This window comes from Chiroxiphia lanceolata, chromosome 1 (assembly GCF_009829145.1).
Source record: "Chiroxiphia lanceolata isolate bChiLan1 chromosome 1, bChiLan1.pri, whole genome shotgun sequence".
Classification (NCBI taxonomy): Eukaryota; Metazoa; Chordata; class Aves; order Passeriformes; family Pipridae; genus Chiroxiphia; species Chiroxiphia lanceolata.
This window is the reverse complement of record NC_045637.1, coordinates 146,130,357-146,146,932: the sequence shown is the minus strand read 5'-3', so window position 1 is coordinate 146,146,932 and position 16,576 is coordinate 146,130,357. Positions and strand designations below refer to the sequence as shown.

Below are 16,576 nucleotides of genomic sequence, written 5' to 3'. Positions count from 1 at the left end.
AATACCTTGTCTAGATTGTCAGCAGTTGGCATCAATGTGAGCCATTCCAGTTTTAAATGCAACTTTCCTTTGGACACTTCATCCAAAGTAAACCACTGAAAATCAAGCAAAGTAATGTGAAATACTTTGACACCAAACAAATATATGACTGCAATTGTTTCTTCAGGACATTTAGGAAACACTAAGCTCTACTAGACATCTCTTAGAGCTGAAGTCTGCATAAACTGAAAAAATCTGATTCATTGTTCAAAATTCACATAAAATATTACAACACAAATAACAAGAAATAACATAACAAAACCGGCCAGACAAACCTAACTATGTAACTCTGTTATATAGTAAAAGCATCTTTAAAATACCAAGAGAATTCTTTAAGTTCTATAAAGGTGTTCTGGGAATACAAACCCTGCATAACGTTACTATAAAAATTTCTCTTATGAATAGGACAAAAATTAGTCTGCTAAGTCTAATAATAGTAAAACTGGGTAATTAACTACTCTCTTGCAAGAAAAAACTCTCATCAAATATGTGTTACTATTTTTTGCATTTACATAGTAGCAACCTTAAAACCCCAAGACAGTCGAAAAATGGCATTATTTTCCAGATGTCACCAGTTCAGATATTTCTTAAACCACTGTACTGGTCATCAGAGGATCTATTTCTATACCATTAAGGTTATTTTTGCACATGCAGGAACAACACTCAGGAAAAAAATAATGCAAGAACAACTACATACAAAACATATGGATCTTTTTAACCCAAAACTTACTGAACTTACCTCATCTAGAAGACGCTCCTTTTCAACTTCAATTAAATCTATCATCAAACTAGAAAAAAAGGAAAAAAAGAATAGTGTTTTAGCCAAGAAACAAAAGATCTAATACAGAAGTCAGCTTCCCCCATGCTTGCTGAGAATCCAGGCTTCCACTGAGATCAAAAGAGCAGAATACTATTCTTTTAGCCCCTAAGAGAAAGAGAAGTAGGGAATGAAATGATTGAACAAAGATGAGTGCAGGGTAACAGAAAATACGCCTGCACTAGAGCCCAGTTTGTAGCTACAAGAGCAATGACACAATATGGCTCACATATATATGACCAAAATCTCAAAACAGAGACCATGTCCAAACTACCCTCTGCAAACAGCACCTGGACATGTTCTGTGACCAAATTCATGCTCTGGCAGTGTCTGGGAGAGTGCTGGTTCACACAAGCTAAAAATGTACCAGGGAATGAATCTGCTAAAAATTAACAGGGCAGACAAGTGCATGCCAGTGCATGAGCATTTGTCTGTTTTTTTATTTTATTACTACTGATGTATACATTATATCACTTCCCCCACCACCACCTCAGTGTAAGATTAGGGAAGTGCAAAGAAAAGAAGCCTTTGTACTACCTACTTCTTTATTTTAATGAGAAGAGAAGTAGGGACTGTTGCTCCTGTTAAGAGAGAAGGAGCTGGAAAGATAAGAGAGTTCTACTCTGTATGGAAAGCAACAATGGGAAGCTGCAAAACTCTGCAAGAAATAAAGGTGACAAACTACTGGAGAAAGAAGGTGACTGAAACCCTGAGATGTTTATGGGTAAACACCTGTGGCCTGTGGAATCTAAGAGTGACTCATGTTTGCAAAAGCATTACAGAAAATTTTTTTCTTTAATCAAATAGTTAAGATCAGCTCTTAGAGAAAAATAAACTAGAGACAGTCATTTAAAAGCTATGATGATGAAGAATATACACAGTTATAAAATTGAATGAACTTTGCCTGAAGAAATAATTAAGACTTAGCGTTAGCTGACAAATATTAAACAGCCAGGGCACAATTCTGGGAACCCACAATACTTACCTTATTTTTTTCAGAAAGACATAAACATATAGATATGTATATAAACACACAAGCACATTTTAATATAAATATATTTACATACATGAAGTAATTAGGGAACTACTTACTACCATAGTTTTGAAAAGATAATTGATTTATAAATAGCAAAACCACAACTGCAATAAAATAAAAATAATAAAAAGACTACATTACAATATTTCATCTCTTTTCAACACCCACTAACATATTCTCCATAACATTTACCTTCCCAGGAAGTCATCTTTGTCTGGGTCTTCATCAAAGAGCTCAATCTCTAGTTCCTGTCCTGGATGTTCATAGACTAAGGCCTGGAAATACAGTAAGATGGCACTGTCAGTGGTTAAACTAAACTAAAAAGTTGGCCAAATGGCATAGTAACAGTAAAACAGTGAACTGCAGTGCCTTTGTGTAATACCATAGACCAATAAGTAAATGCTTTAAAAAATGCAATTTAAGGAGTACAGCAAGTATAAGAGCTTTTCAGATGAGATTTGCTAATGTTGGCTCTAAGAGCCTAAACTGCTTTTCCGAATTACTGGTGCTTAGTCTAGACAAAAAAAAAAAAAAAAGTATATACATCAATAAGGAATTTCTGTTTTTTGTTACAGAACTCTGGGCTTTTTTAGCTCCTTGAGGAAATTCCCATTGTAACAAAAGAAACTTTAGAGGACAACTTTACAGAATGTACAACATTGTATTTTTATTGGTTATACCTCATAAACTTCATTCCATTTTGGATTGAGGTTTTCTTTGATGACCTTGCTTTGGAAAATCTGGTTGCCCACACGGATGATTCCATAAGGATCTGACTTTCCTTTGACAATCCCTTTTAGGTAAGTATCTTTCCCCTCCAGGTCCTGAGCTTCAATGAAGTGTATCCTTAGAACACCCTGAAAAAGGATGAGTCTATGTAGTAATGTGAAAGCTTCCATGCCATCACAATTTATGTAATGGATGTTTTATAATTTCCATTGCAATTTCCTTAGTGTGAAACTTAGTTTGGACACACTGTAAATAGAGGGATATCAATGATGATCCCAACACACAATAGACCTAGCACTCAAGAGATTCCTGGAAAGAAAAGCTGTCATCAACCATCAGAAACATGGTAGTTATATCAAGAAATATCATGCTTTTGGAAGTGAGTAGCAACAAATAGTAACAACTTTTAAGTGAAGCACACTAACAGTAACTTACAGTGATAATATAAACCATATGCTACTTAATTTTTAGTCTACACAGTTTAAGATTCTAGCAAAACAGAAAAAAAAATATCTTTCTTGTTGTCCTTATGAAATATTAACTCCACAGAAATTGCTTATAAATTAAATTACTTCTTTTCAGTGACTGGTTTCACAATAACTTGTACTACTGCAGTAACCATATTTAGAAATTCACACATGTGTCCTTAACAGTTACTACTGCAGAAAAAACTAAATGCCAAGTTATTAGTATTAAGAGAAACATGCTTACCTTTGGTATAGGAAACCGCAGTTGAGCAATCTGAACTTCACTGACAAGGGGGACTGTGATTCTATTTGGAAGGACCAAGTAGTTGGATATTATATCCAATATTATTGTATCTGATAAGCCACTGTTGAAAAGAATCCTCAGTTACTTCATCATAATTAAAGATGTAATGTCACCAATATAATCCTTTTGATACTTAAAAACCGAAATGGAGAAAATATTTGCTTTTCTGGGAGGGTAGAAAACACATCTGGTTTTTAAACATCTTTTTTTTTAAATAAAAGATTCTTGCCCAAATGGCCACCAGGTGGAAGCAGCTGACACTAAATAGCAGAAGCCACAGGGATGAATAAAAAGTTCCCATTTCCACGTCACAGCCCAATTCCCCCCTCACCACCGGCTTTTAAAACCAGCCAGGGAAAAAGGCTATTGCATAAGTTTTCCTGCTTACATTGCATATAACCAAGCAGATGGTAACTGTTTATTCACTTTTGAATTTCAATAATGATTTAACTGTCCCTGGAAGTTTGGCTACCCATTCCTGTATTGTTATGAAACCAATTGTCCTTTTGAGCTGGGAGGACCGTCATTTAAACCAGAGACACACTGAAAAAACCCCTCGTGGCTGAGTAAAATGTAGCCTAGGGAAGCAAAACAGGTTTTGTTCTGTGAAAAGGGAGTGGCAGTGTAATCACACTGGTAATGAATCATTTAAAAACCCAACCCCACACCCTTCCACAAACACAGAAAAGAGAACAATTTCCTAAGCTACTAGTTCACCCAGTTTGGGTCTGAACCGACAACAAATCAGTTCGCTGTCAGACCAACAGCACTGTTTCCTCACGGTGCCTACAGGGGCAATAGGCAGAACTGGAGTCCTGCAATGCACCATGGAACACGAGTATCCTGGAAGATTTCAGGAGACTCTGCAAACGTTCAGAGAGAAAATGATAAAAACACTTGAGATACTCTGAACTGCAGGTGCAGTCTCACTAAAGCTGGTGGAGCTGCTTCAGGGATGAACGATAACTCCTCCTAAATACACTTCACGATTCCCTTTTTAGTCTTTGTGAAATGAAGATGCAGATAATGTTTGACAACTTAGAACATTTTTTGGATGAAGCACTTGTGTGTAAGCACCTTGTGAAGTTTTCCTAAGACTGAATCTGCAGCTGGGAGTAGCTCTGACTCAGGAGGTAGCACATAAAACCACAAGTGCTGCAGTGTGAAATACATACTGCATTTTCATTTCAGAAGGAAGATTTGTGGTGAGCAATAACCATTATGCTAAAGAAGGGTAAGAGAAGGAACCCATTTGATACAATCCCGCCCATTGGAAATGCACATTGATCTTTCAGGCCAGAGATTTGCAACCTGCACAGCCTGCATCCTCTTGGCTGCCCACTTCCATTGTAAATCCAGATGAACTATCATACTTGATAGAACATGGCTGACTTTTTAATGGTATCCTGTACAACAGGAACAGAAGGAGCTCAAGGTTGTATCAAGATCAATGGACAGGTCTGTGCAGACCTGTGGCTAGAACAAAGCAACAGTGGATAAGGTTAAGATATTGCTCAGAGGAAATATTTCCTCTCCCCTTCTGTGAGTTAATTCACATCTGCCCTAAAGAGGAGTCTTCATTCCCCTTTCCTTCATGCAGAGCTTATTCAATCATATTTACAAAGATTTTCATTCTACATGATCCCTGGAAATTCATGGTTTCAGTAATTCTTAAGACAACTACTACCAGAAGATAATTGTGTTATCTGAAAAGTAGCTTACTTTAGCCATCATTTTAACATGCTGCTTTTCAAACTTTTTCAGTTCCATTTTGCTAAACATCTAGTTTTCAATTTATGTGTGCTAAACTTTCTCTGAAATGAGCCAAGAAAATAGAAGTCATTATTTTGTTAGAGTTGACATAAACATTGAAGATAAACATCTCAACCAGTCTTAAAATTAAAAGGGAAAAAAAGGCTGAGGCAATGGTAACTTCGCAAGCAATAAGCACACTTTTCAAAATACTTCAAAACTTCAGTGGAAAGATCAGATAAATTTGTTTTGTTCCTGCTTTTGTTAGTGTCTCTATCTGGCAAGAAGAGAAAGCTCTGCCTTTATACTCAGTGCCTTAAGGAGAAAACTAACTGACCTAGGTCAGAGAAAGCAAAGGAGCAGTGCAAGAGAGGCAACTTGAAAGAAAGGTTATCATGCTCTTCTCTAGTATTTAGTTAAGATCACAGACATTAAAAAATTAGCAGCAGGCATAAATAAATGGACTCTAGACAAGCAAAAAGTTCAGAGATTGACTAATGTTCAAATAGAGCTACAGCAAGTCTCCTCAACGAAGAAACAGCCAGAAGCACAACACAGCCCAGTCACTGGGAGGAGTCACAATCCTTTATGCTAGGACCAAACCCCAACTCTGTGATTCCAAGGTCAATCTCGTAATTTTATCCCAACATAAATGCTTGAATTTCACTAAAACACCTGAGAAAACGAGCGAGCATTAATGAACTTTCACTAAGTGTTACACAGAGAAACTGGACTCCTAGGAGGTCACAGATATCCTGTCTTCAAAAACATGGAGTTGAAAAAGAACACTGAAGATCATAACTAACTAATGAATTAAATGAATTCCAAAACAACATGATGGTTTCAAGCTGTTTAAAACTTATCTAGTATTAGCCAATTGGAATGCTCCCAGATACAAGCATTCTTCATGAATACAAGGCAAAAATGACAATCTTTTAATTGTTCTGTTACTTAAAATAAGAGGTCTGATCTATGGATAACAGAGACAAAACACTGATCAAGCAACAGAAAAAGATGTAGCAATTTTAAGCCTTATGTTGATGCATCATTAATAAACAGTTTCCTAAGATCATAAGACTCTAGTTATTGGTTCTAAGTACAATTATTTTTTCAGTTCATAAAAACGAGAGAAGTCTGACATATTTCATATAGTTTATTAGACTGTGTCTTCAAAAGCTCAATTTCATTGTAGAAAAATAATTGGCAGTTATGTCCCTTTTGTATTGCTCTATATTTAGCTCTACCTAATTTTTATCTTAGAATAGGCAACTATGTATTTTTCCTGTGCTGCCTTTATTTGTACTGCAGACACAGCACATCTCTCACTGCACAGAGTGTTTTTACTGTATCTCAAACAACCATAACATCTTCCCATCACCCACATCCCCTCCTGACAGCACTTGAGTATTCTCACAGCCTGGCTCCTCCTCACAGGGAAATTTTAATTCCACTTCTAAGCTATACTAATGATGGAATATGAATCACTTTTGTATCTTTCTCTTTGGGGAAGTCATATAGGAAGAGCAATGGAAGTTGTTAACAACTGACAGGGAAGCTTCCAGCAGCAAATGCACAAATTCAATTAGTAGAAGACATTTGCAAACAGATTATGAATTAGTAGTTCAGTGTAGAGCCAACAGCTGCAGCACTAAAAAGGTACCTGTGGCAGCAGCAATCTCTTGTTCATCGTTGTTTATAACAACTACAATATGTCAAGTTGTCATACCAAAATATTCAACTTATCTATACAGATAAGAAAAATACATACAGTGCCAAAAAAACCTCTTGGCAAGGTAGAGAGTAGAGAAAGCATGAGTCACCTCAGTTACAGTTACTATAGAAACTATACCACATCTAGATGGCACCAGTTTGTGCATGTGTGGCCAAGTTTGGTTGCTCTGGAAACCATAAACTTGAGTTATTTAGCGAGACTTTGTTTACATCTGAGGCTTTGTGTTTGCAGTCAGGCAAATATGCACCAGGATATGAATCTCAGGAGCTTAGTAAGCTTAAGTACTAAATGTAAATTTAGCCCTGTTATGTCAAAAGAGCGAATTATTACTCAGGAGCTGTATTTTGGAAGCCATTTTCTCTCACTCATGAAGAAAATCTCCTTCCTCAGAGGCAGCCTTAAGCAGGCTTGAAACATGAGCAATTCTTGCAGCCATTAACCTACTTAATGCAAGTTCTAATTTGAAACTGTTCAACTGGGATTCCATGCAATGGCTTCACGTGTCTAAGTAAAGCAAAACCTGCTTCACTCACAAAATTGAGCTCTAAAGGCTTAATTTAATACCTAAATTCAAACCCTGTTTTTAAACAATAAAAAATAATTCTGCAGTCAGCCAGCTCTTGAGAGTATGGGATCTAATTAAAGGGGTAGTCACAAAATACAGGCATGTATCAGATCCACCATTATCTCCTTAGCCATTGTCTCCATATTAAAAAGCCCCTGGGTATCTATTATAACTTCATAATTATGAATATATTCATGGATTTAACTTTTTCAGGATTGCATGATTCAAAGCAGCTTGGTTTTCGCCTCTATTGATGCTTTCTTCTTTGGGGTTTTATCATGTGGTATTAGGAAAAGCTCCAAATAAGCTAAGCATTTTTTTACAGCTATATATGGTCAATATTTCTGCTACTCCATTTGATCTTCACATAATAAACTGAAAGCTTTAAAAGTAGGCACTTAAAGAGATTAGAAAGTTTATTTAGTTTGAGTACAGTCTTAAGGTATTTCTAACTACCTTTACACAAGCAAATAGAGATGCACTGGCATACAAAGCCAGGAGCCAAGATGTTGTGAACCCACTGGTGTGAAAAAAAGGACTCTTGGTCTTTCTGCTGTCCTAGGCCATGGCAGATAGGAAATTCACACAATTCTGGAAGTCTGGAAAGGCTGAAAACACTTAAAAATGCAGATTAAAAATTGTATTTTCAAAGTATTGTTAACAAGGCCTATTAGATATGCTTTTGATGTACTTTGACTTGTAGTGAAATCACTACCTTCTGCAAATTGAGCAATTTCATATAATTCTACATTATAACGGCTGAGAGTCATCTAACCTAAATATGATTTAATTGATAGTCTTCAGATTTTCTGGGGTTTACTAGGGTGCAGATATCACAAACACTGCTCTAGGTATACTCACTTCAGACCAGGAACATCCAGAAGATTGGTCAGTCCAGTCCAGTTAATTTCCAAAAGCTGTGAATTACAGAGAAAAGTGGGAGGAAAAAAAAAGAAAGAAAAAAAGAAAAGCAACTTAGAATTTATAAAAGTCAGGGAATAAAGCCAATCGCTATAGATTCTGATCTGTGGAGAGTTAATAACCAGTTTCCAGAGAGTTAATAACCAGTTTGTTTCTTAAACAAACAAAACAAGTCTCTTCCATTCTAAGGAATATTTAGACACATTTTTTAAAACAGTTATAAAAACTCACCATCCTCTTATCCACTCTTACACATACACATAAAGGCACACACCCCCCAAAACACACACATGTACACGGGATCTACTCCATACAACCAATATAGAATAACGAAATGTGGTCCTATTTTCTGGAGAAATATTTTTGGATTCACCATAGACCTGTTACAGATGAACAGTCACCAACATAAATTTGCAAAAGTATAATGAAGAAGAATCTCATGTGAGACCAGGAAAATAAGAGATCTAGAAGACATGACCTACAGAAAGAATGAAGGATTGGAATTAAGAAGGTGGAAGGAGGACAAGACAACATCTTGCAAACATAGAGAAGGTTGTTTTCAATGACCAAGAGACAAATTCATTCCAGCACTGAGGCAGTAAAGAAGAAAGGTATCAACAGGATTAAGTATCAAAGTGAGAAAAATCCTCAGAAATAATTAACATTGTTAGATTAGATACACTTTCTTCACTGAAAATCTTTGCAGAATATTACGCTGTATAAAGGTACCTATTGCAGGACTGCTGGCATCAACAACTAATGTAAAATGTCCTTTTCAATCCTATAATATTCTAATTCTAGATAACAAAACCAACAGAGTTTCCTTATTTCCCTTCCCACTGAATGTTTTTTATTAACTGCATAGAACTTAACTGAATATACAAGCAACAAACAAATCCAAACTCACCCAATTACCACCAAGTTTCCAAATCTAAATAACCCAGTCTAAGCATAACTGCATGAAAAAAGGATTTTGAGATTCCTCAGTTAAGAGACTAACTGTGGTGTTCAGCTAAAAGATGAAACAAAACAGCAGATCTCTACAAGAATATATGTTGCATATTTCCACAGACAGGAATCATCACCCTACATTCACTGTCTTTTTAAAAAAAATAGTACATACCTTTCTTTTACAAAAGGTCTATTAATAGTTTAATTAGTGATTTCCTTTGTGAATACTTCCACTAAAGATAATACAATACATTTACTCATATAAGGAGCACTGTTACTTAATATACTTTTGTAATGGTGGCAAAATATTTCAACAATGTTACCTATAAACAACATTACCTGGCCTACCTGTAGCAAACAATTAAGCTGAAAAAAATCATTATCCTTATAACAAAAAAGGTAGTAAGATGTAATAACCAGATATTTCAAAACAAAAGGCAAGACATATCATGGGACTTTGTGCAAGAATCTACATGAGCCAGCAACATGTCCTTGCCACAAACAAGGATACTGCTGTCCTGGGCTGCAAAAATTACTGCCAGCAGACTGAGGGAGGTGACTCTTCCCCTCTGCTTGGCACTGAGGCCACACCTGGAGTGCTGTGTCCATGCTGGGCTCCTCAGGACATGGACACACTGGAGAGGATCCAACAAGGAGCCATGAAAATGATTAAGGGACTGGAGCATCATGTCACAAGAGATGTCCAGTACCTTCATTATCCTTGTGGCCCTTCACTGGACTTGCTCCAGGATGTCCATATCTCTGTTGTACTGGGGAGCCCCACACTGGACTCAGCACCTCAGATGTGCCTCACAACCTCCCTCAGTGAGCTGGCAATGCTTTTCCTAATGCAGCCCAGGGTGCTGTTGGCCTTCTTTGCCACAAGTGCACATTTCTGACTTCTGTTTCCCTTTCTGTCCAGCTGAACATCCCCTCTCTTTTTCTGCAGAGCTGCTTTCCAGCCAGGCAGCCTGTCCTGGTGCAGGCTTTCTAGGCACAGGACTTTGCATTTCCATTTGTTGAACTTCATCAGATTCCTGTTGGCACATTTCTCCAGCTTGTCAAGATCCCTCTAAATAGCAGTACAACTATCACATGTATCAAGCACTCCTTCCAGTTTTAAGCAAGCAAACTCACTCAGAGCACACTCTGTCCTGTCATCCAGGAACCCATTAGAGACAATTTGTTATAAAATGGGTTCTTTTACATTAGTATGTAAATTTTAGTTGCACAGTTCTACAATAACAAACTATGAGCTAGAACGGAGAACATTTATATGTAGGAAAACTAAAATTATTTCAGTACATTCTTCTTTGAAAATTAATTGTGCAAATTATTAGTATATGTTCTCAAATCTCTTCCCCAGCCTAAATCAAAAAAAAAAAAAAAGTTAAGAAATAGAAATAGATAACTGCACCAGGACAAAAAGTCCAACTGAGTGTGAATAACTTCAGTTTTGCACTACTTCTTCACTCCTGCAAAGCCACAGATGTTTAAGTAATAGAGCAAACAAGTACCTTGGTAGTAGTTGATAAGACTAACCACAACTTGAGTTTTCAGACTAATTCTCTTGTTCTAATCACAAGCTATAACTGTACATTATGTGACACTTTAAAAATCTATGTAGTCTACCAAGGATTTGGAAGAAATAATTTTATACTGTTTTAAGACAAAGAACCTAGTTTATTATATGATTATTTTTTTCATTATTCCTAGACAAAATATAAGGCAAATGCTCATCATAAATACCTCCAAAAAGTGGTCCCTACCCAAAGGTGTTTGTACCTGCATCCCATATTTAACAGTTTTACATAATGATATTTTCAGACAGCATAGAAATGAGAAAATATCTGCATTTCCTTTTCTTTTCCTGTTTTGTTTAGTGTATTGCATATGACAATTAACACAGCAAAGTCCTGTGCTGTCTCCTAAATAGACTTAACCCAATAAATGCACTGAGCAACACAATGTCTGCTGAAATTCAGCATTGAGAAACATCTCCTATGCTCAACTGAAACTCGTGTCACAGCGGTTTCTGTATTAACTGCCACAATCCAAAACAAAATGAAGAACAACCTAAGAGGTGCCACTGAGAACTGAAATATTTTCCACTGATGTGACTAAAATGCATTTCAAAAGGTTGCAACAGCACATGAAGCACAAACAGTCCCTATGGTAAAACTTCACTGTCAATACTTTGATTATTACATACATCTTCTCAAAAACAAGTCTACCTATTCATTCAGTCACCAGTCCTCAGAGCATGAAGAATATAAAAAATAATTACATAAAATCACGAAAAAGCAGTGCTACTAAGAGTGGCCATTTAGACAAGAAATGCAATTAGTACCTATAATATCAGAAATTTTCTTCGTCTACAGGAATAAATACAAAGACAAAGGCCAATTTCAGAAATGTTAAAGACAAAACTTTTCCAGTCAAAGTTGAAGCTTAGAAATTAAAAAAACCATTACTAAGGCTAAGCACTTTACAGGATTATTAGAAAAGCTTTGCAAATAAATCTTAAGCCATTAAACGTTTTGGAAGGAACATGAGCCTTCCTGGCATAAATCAAGCTTTTGCTATTTGGGCTTTGAAGGCAAGTTCTCCTTGCAGACAAGATTTGTTACATTTGCCCACCACAGAGCTTCCTTTCCAGTTCTACCAGAAGCACCCAGCAGGAACATACAGTTTAATCTTAAGTCTACAGGTATAAGTGACAAATGCTTTTCTCTAGTTTTGTTTGTTTGTTTTTTAATTTCAGTGTTCTATCTCTCCTTGCCATCACCCCGACATTCCTTTCAGTAAGGTTGTTTAAATTCTGCACTTGGCTTTCAAACATAATCAGATAATAAGATACACCTTTTGTAATGTAAGAAAATAAGAGTTTTCCACATGGCAACAATAACTCAGACAAAAAAATAAACCTGCAGTAGTATAGAAATAGCAGTGACAGCAGATGAATCCATAGTAGACTGAGAAAAAAGAGAGGCAAATCTGCAGAATTGCTTGATATGCAGGAAGGAGCCCTTCTAGCCACAGTCCAACCTTCTACATCTTGTGCATTCACATGCCATGACTTGCTGGAGAAGAAGATGACCTCCTAACCTGTGGTCATGAGGGCATGTTAAAGCAACATCACCACCCTGACTAACTGAAGAGCCCTACAGAGAAAAAAGGGAGTAAGCAAAAGACTGATGAATCTTTTATGAAGCACTGAATATAAAAAACTTCCATATTTAAAAAATAGCTAAACGATATCATTTCCTTCTCTGTCACCACTTTGAGCAATGCATGATTCTCTTAGTTTAGCTAAATTCAGGGAATGCCAGCTGGTTTCTCTGCAGCAGGAAAAAAAAGGGCACTGGAAAGACTGTGTTCAGGATTTGTCACCAAGTGAAATTCTGCCAGAAGCCAGAAATGATGCAGTGTCTTTCCACAACACATTGCAACTGAGAGAGGTGCTAAGCCTTGCAGAGACTCTTCCCAGCCACCTCACTGGCCTGGAGCGGGATTTCAGACACCAGTTACACTTTCCGACGAAGTAGAACGTGTGTCTTGTTACTCAAAGCTCTTTCAATTCTTCCTCTGCTCAGAGAAGTGAAAACAAATTACGTTTCCTCCCTGAAAACCAATAAATTCATGTCTTACCAAAGCTCTGTGCTGAGAACCAATGCAACACATAAATGCAGTAGAGTTTAAAAAAAAAATAAAACAAAAAAATAAACCCCTGCAGCACATAAAAAAAGGCTAAAAACTGATGAGCTTTGAACATATTGGGTGTTCTCAATACCCTAGAAACCTTTATAAAAGGAAAAATATGTATTGGAATGTACAATACACAGGGCCATAAATAAAGTTCACAGCCACACAAAAGGCAGCTTCTAACACTGCCAACCTTGTGGCTTGATTTGGCTGCCATAGGCACTACTAACTCTCAGAAGAGAAGCCACGGAGTATTTTAAAATGCTGATTAACAACTTCCTGCTAATCAAGTTATGGAAGCATAAGACTTTTGCAGGAAAAAATTAAGCTCTACTACAGGGCATGATGATATAATTCCATGGGATAAGTTGTGATTCTTCTCAGAAATTTATTACAAGGAGGAGACTAACATGCCCTTTTCTGTTACTTGTGAATGGTCATGCAGAGATACGGGACAATTTGCCTGTTAACAGAACACAGCTCATTACCATTACAGTACTCACTGCTAACATTATTGCAATAATTTAATAAGTAACATTATACAGTATATCTCCCCATATATATCTCCCCAAATATACGATAAACTCAGCCTCTCAAATAAGGTTTGACTACACGATACCACAGAAAGTCTTTCATCACTGCTATAGAAAATACAGCGTTATCTCTGCACAGGAACTGTTTAACATTAATAAGCTTCTCAGTTGTAACTCTGTGAAGATTTAAGAGAGGTAAGATGCATAGCAGAGGGGTAAGAGACAGAGTAGACAAGTTTCGAGTTGAAGCGATCAGAAGGATCCCAGCTGACTTTACACAAGCCCAGTGCACCTGCTGTTCTCCAGTGTCAGCTCCTCACAGTTTCATTTCAAGCCAATTCTCCCCACATTCTGCCTTTCTACCAGTCTGCATTTCGGTTCACACCCTCACACTAGTCTTGACAATCTCCTGATTCTGTAGTGAGCCAGCTCAGGATGCTAAAATACATCTGAAGGACAGGAAACTGGACACTTCTTGTTGTGTTTAATATCCTGCCAGCTTATGTCCCTTACCCAGCTTCCTCCAGGAGCAGAAGTTTCAACACTAGTTTAGGAGAGGCAATAACATTGAATAGGAGGGCACAGGGAGAAAAGAATATGGTACTGTGGAAGCACCAACTGTGATGGCCCTTACAACATCCCATAAGCTATGAAAATTTAAAATCACTGAAAAAATGTAAGTTACAGCAAATAATAAGTATGCTGAGTAACAGTGCAAATCACTCTCACTTTATAAGCAACAAGACTAATTCTTATCAAATCTTATTATAAGAGTACCTGCACATCAGCATTTATCCAGGTGTTTCACAAACTCCTTTAAAAGAGGTTATAGAGTTTTGAACATAGTCTCATATGTTGTAAAGGCATTTTTGATCAACTAAAAGCAAACCAAAACAGCATTCTTCTGCATTCTACATAACAACTTCGTGGGTTTTCCAGCCACTTCACTAGGACTCATTCTTGTTGCAAGCACTCCTTTTGAATCTAATATTCATCAATACATACAATTTTGAAAGTCACATCCAGCCAATTTTCCAAAGGCAGCCAATATTAAATGAAATTAAACCAATATTAAAATAAATCAAAACTACAGGACAGAACTAATCTGTAAAGTGAGTAGAGGGAGAGCAGTGCTTAAGTCAGCAAGTGTGAAGGCAAAACTGTGATTCTAAAAATAAGAGCTTTGGAAAAGCTGCCCACTTTTCCTGGAAGACATCCTGTTTTTCAGCCATTGTTCTTTTTAGAACAATAGTATTAGTATTTTCATGTGTTTATTCTGTTGGGAGGATAGGGTGTTTTTTTTTAAGAGAAAAAGATTGAGTTAGGACACACCTTCAATACTGTGTCACTGAACAAGCTTTTGAAAATTACCACTTTGCAGTACAACTATAAACCACATACACTTCTATAACTGAACCAAAAATCAAAGTAACTATGTACTGGTTTGGCCTAAAAGTAAAAGATAACAGAAACTTTGAGAAGTCAAATATCTGGTAAATATACATAATGTTAACATAAGGAGAAGGCTGTAAACAACCTTACAAATCCTGACTACTTACACAGTGCTACCTTCCCTCTAGTATTGACACTCAGAGATTTAAAAGACTACTTCAAACATTAGAATGCGCATCTTTCTTTCCCTTGAAATCTCCTACATATTTGGACGTATGAAGCTGATGAAACTTGTAGTACCTTTTTCACAATAACAACAAAATACAGTATATAAAAAGTTTCATACAGTGTAAGAACTCTTGAAGCATAAAAACCCACGCATTACTCAGAAAAATGAGAGTGGTAAACTCATTAAACAAGTATGCTCAGAACTATTAATTTAGGCCATGTTGCCTTATATAGTCATTAAGGCCAGCAAACAGATGATACAGAGCAAGAGGAATTGTTGCCAGTTACTTTAGACTGGAAAATATGAGAACAAAATCTAGTGCTAGCTGCCAACTCATTCCTCTTCTCTTCTAACAAAAATATTTAAGAAAAGCTTTCCTCGGCTGTAGCCACTTGCTCTCTAGTAAGAGGGCAGAATTTGGGTATTGCTATAATAAGCATTATTTTGCATTTTTCTACAGGAGGTAGAAAAATAAACACCAAGAAAACACGCTGCAGTGGGGAGAGAAGTCTGCTTGGAAAAAGCTGAACAGCCACATATAACTGTCAAAATTATGGAATAACTTAATTATCTTTTGAACCATTCACCCTTATGTTTGCTTGGACCTTGACCTCCAGCTTAGTTTTTAAATGAAAGGAGGGTGAAAAATACTTTTAATATTTTTGTAACTGAATACTTTGGGGGGGGGGGGGTGGAGGCTTGACTTTTTAATAGTCCAAACTGATTCTCTACTACTTCCCATTCTTTTTTGTTCCACTACATCAATCAAACCCCTAATAAAGTGTCATAGAGGTAGGAGTAAAGACAAAATGTGGACAAAGTACTTCCCAAAGTTCAGAAACTGACCACAGGTGAGATGTGTTTCATTTAATATATTTTCAGTTTATTAACTCAGGTGCTAGTTGTCCTAGTTAAGCACTCTCAAGATGCATAACACTTAGAGAGCATCAGGGAGAGAAAGGACTGGGCACAGTGCTGAGCTAAAATCTGCTGGAGAGGTCTCTGGGAGTACCAGAAGTGTAAGGTTTGGATACATGCTGCCAGAGCACAATGCTGACAGGCAGAGAAGTGTCAGGAGCTGCTTACAAGCATTCCTGCTGCTGATCCCTCCCTCCCTGTCCACTGCCAGCTTTCCCACTTCTCCCCCAGAAAGCACCAAAGCAGGAGTAGCTGCAGGAGGTACCCCAAGGAAGTGGCCCAGACACGGCTCCAACACTGGGTGTCAGAACAGCTTCTGCAGAAGGACTGTGCACTGTATTCACCTTCCCAGTGAATACAAAACAACTGAGAGACAACACAAACCACATCTAGAACATGAAGAAAGGTTGTTCCCATAAGGAAAAAAAAAAAGAAAAAAGCAAGCCTCTGTCCACAAAGCTAAACTCTTCCCCCAGCTCCTCTGAA

General features: G+C 37.1%; 1 protein-coding gene across 3 annotated transcripts in view; it reads right to left on the bottom strand.

Moving 5' to 3' along the window:
- ESYT2 (extended synaptotagmin 2) overlaps positions 1–16,576 on the bottom strand; it is an 80,039-nt gene that overhangs the window by 21,862 nt on the left and 41,601 nt on the right. For all 3 annotated transcript variants that reach the window (XM_032687329.1, XM_032687340.1, XM_032687351.1), the window contains exons 7-12: positions 8,303–8,358; positions 3,333–3,453; positions 2,573–2,749; positions 2,085–2,167; positions 779–827; positions 6–95 (exon numbers count right to left, since the gene is read on the bottom strand). In XM_032687329.1, the coding sequence (XP_032543220.1) occupies positions 6–95; positions 779–827; positions 2,085–2,167; positions 2,573–2,749; positions 3,333–3,453; positions 8,303–8,358 (576 nt within the window). The remainder of the gene's footprint in view (positions 1–5; positions 96–778; positions 828–2,084; positions 2,168–2,572; positions 2,750–3,332; positions 3,454–8,302; positions 8,359–16,576) is intronic.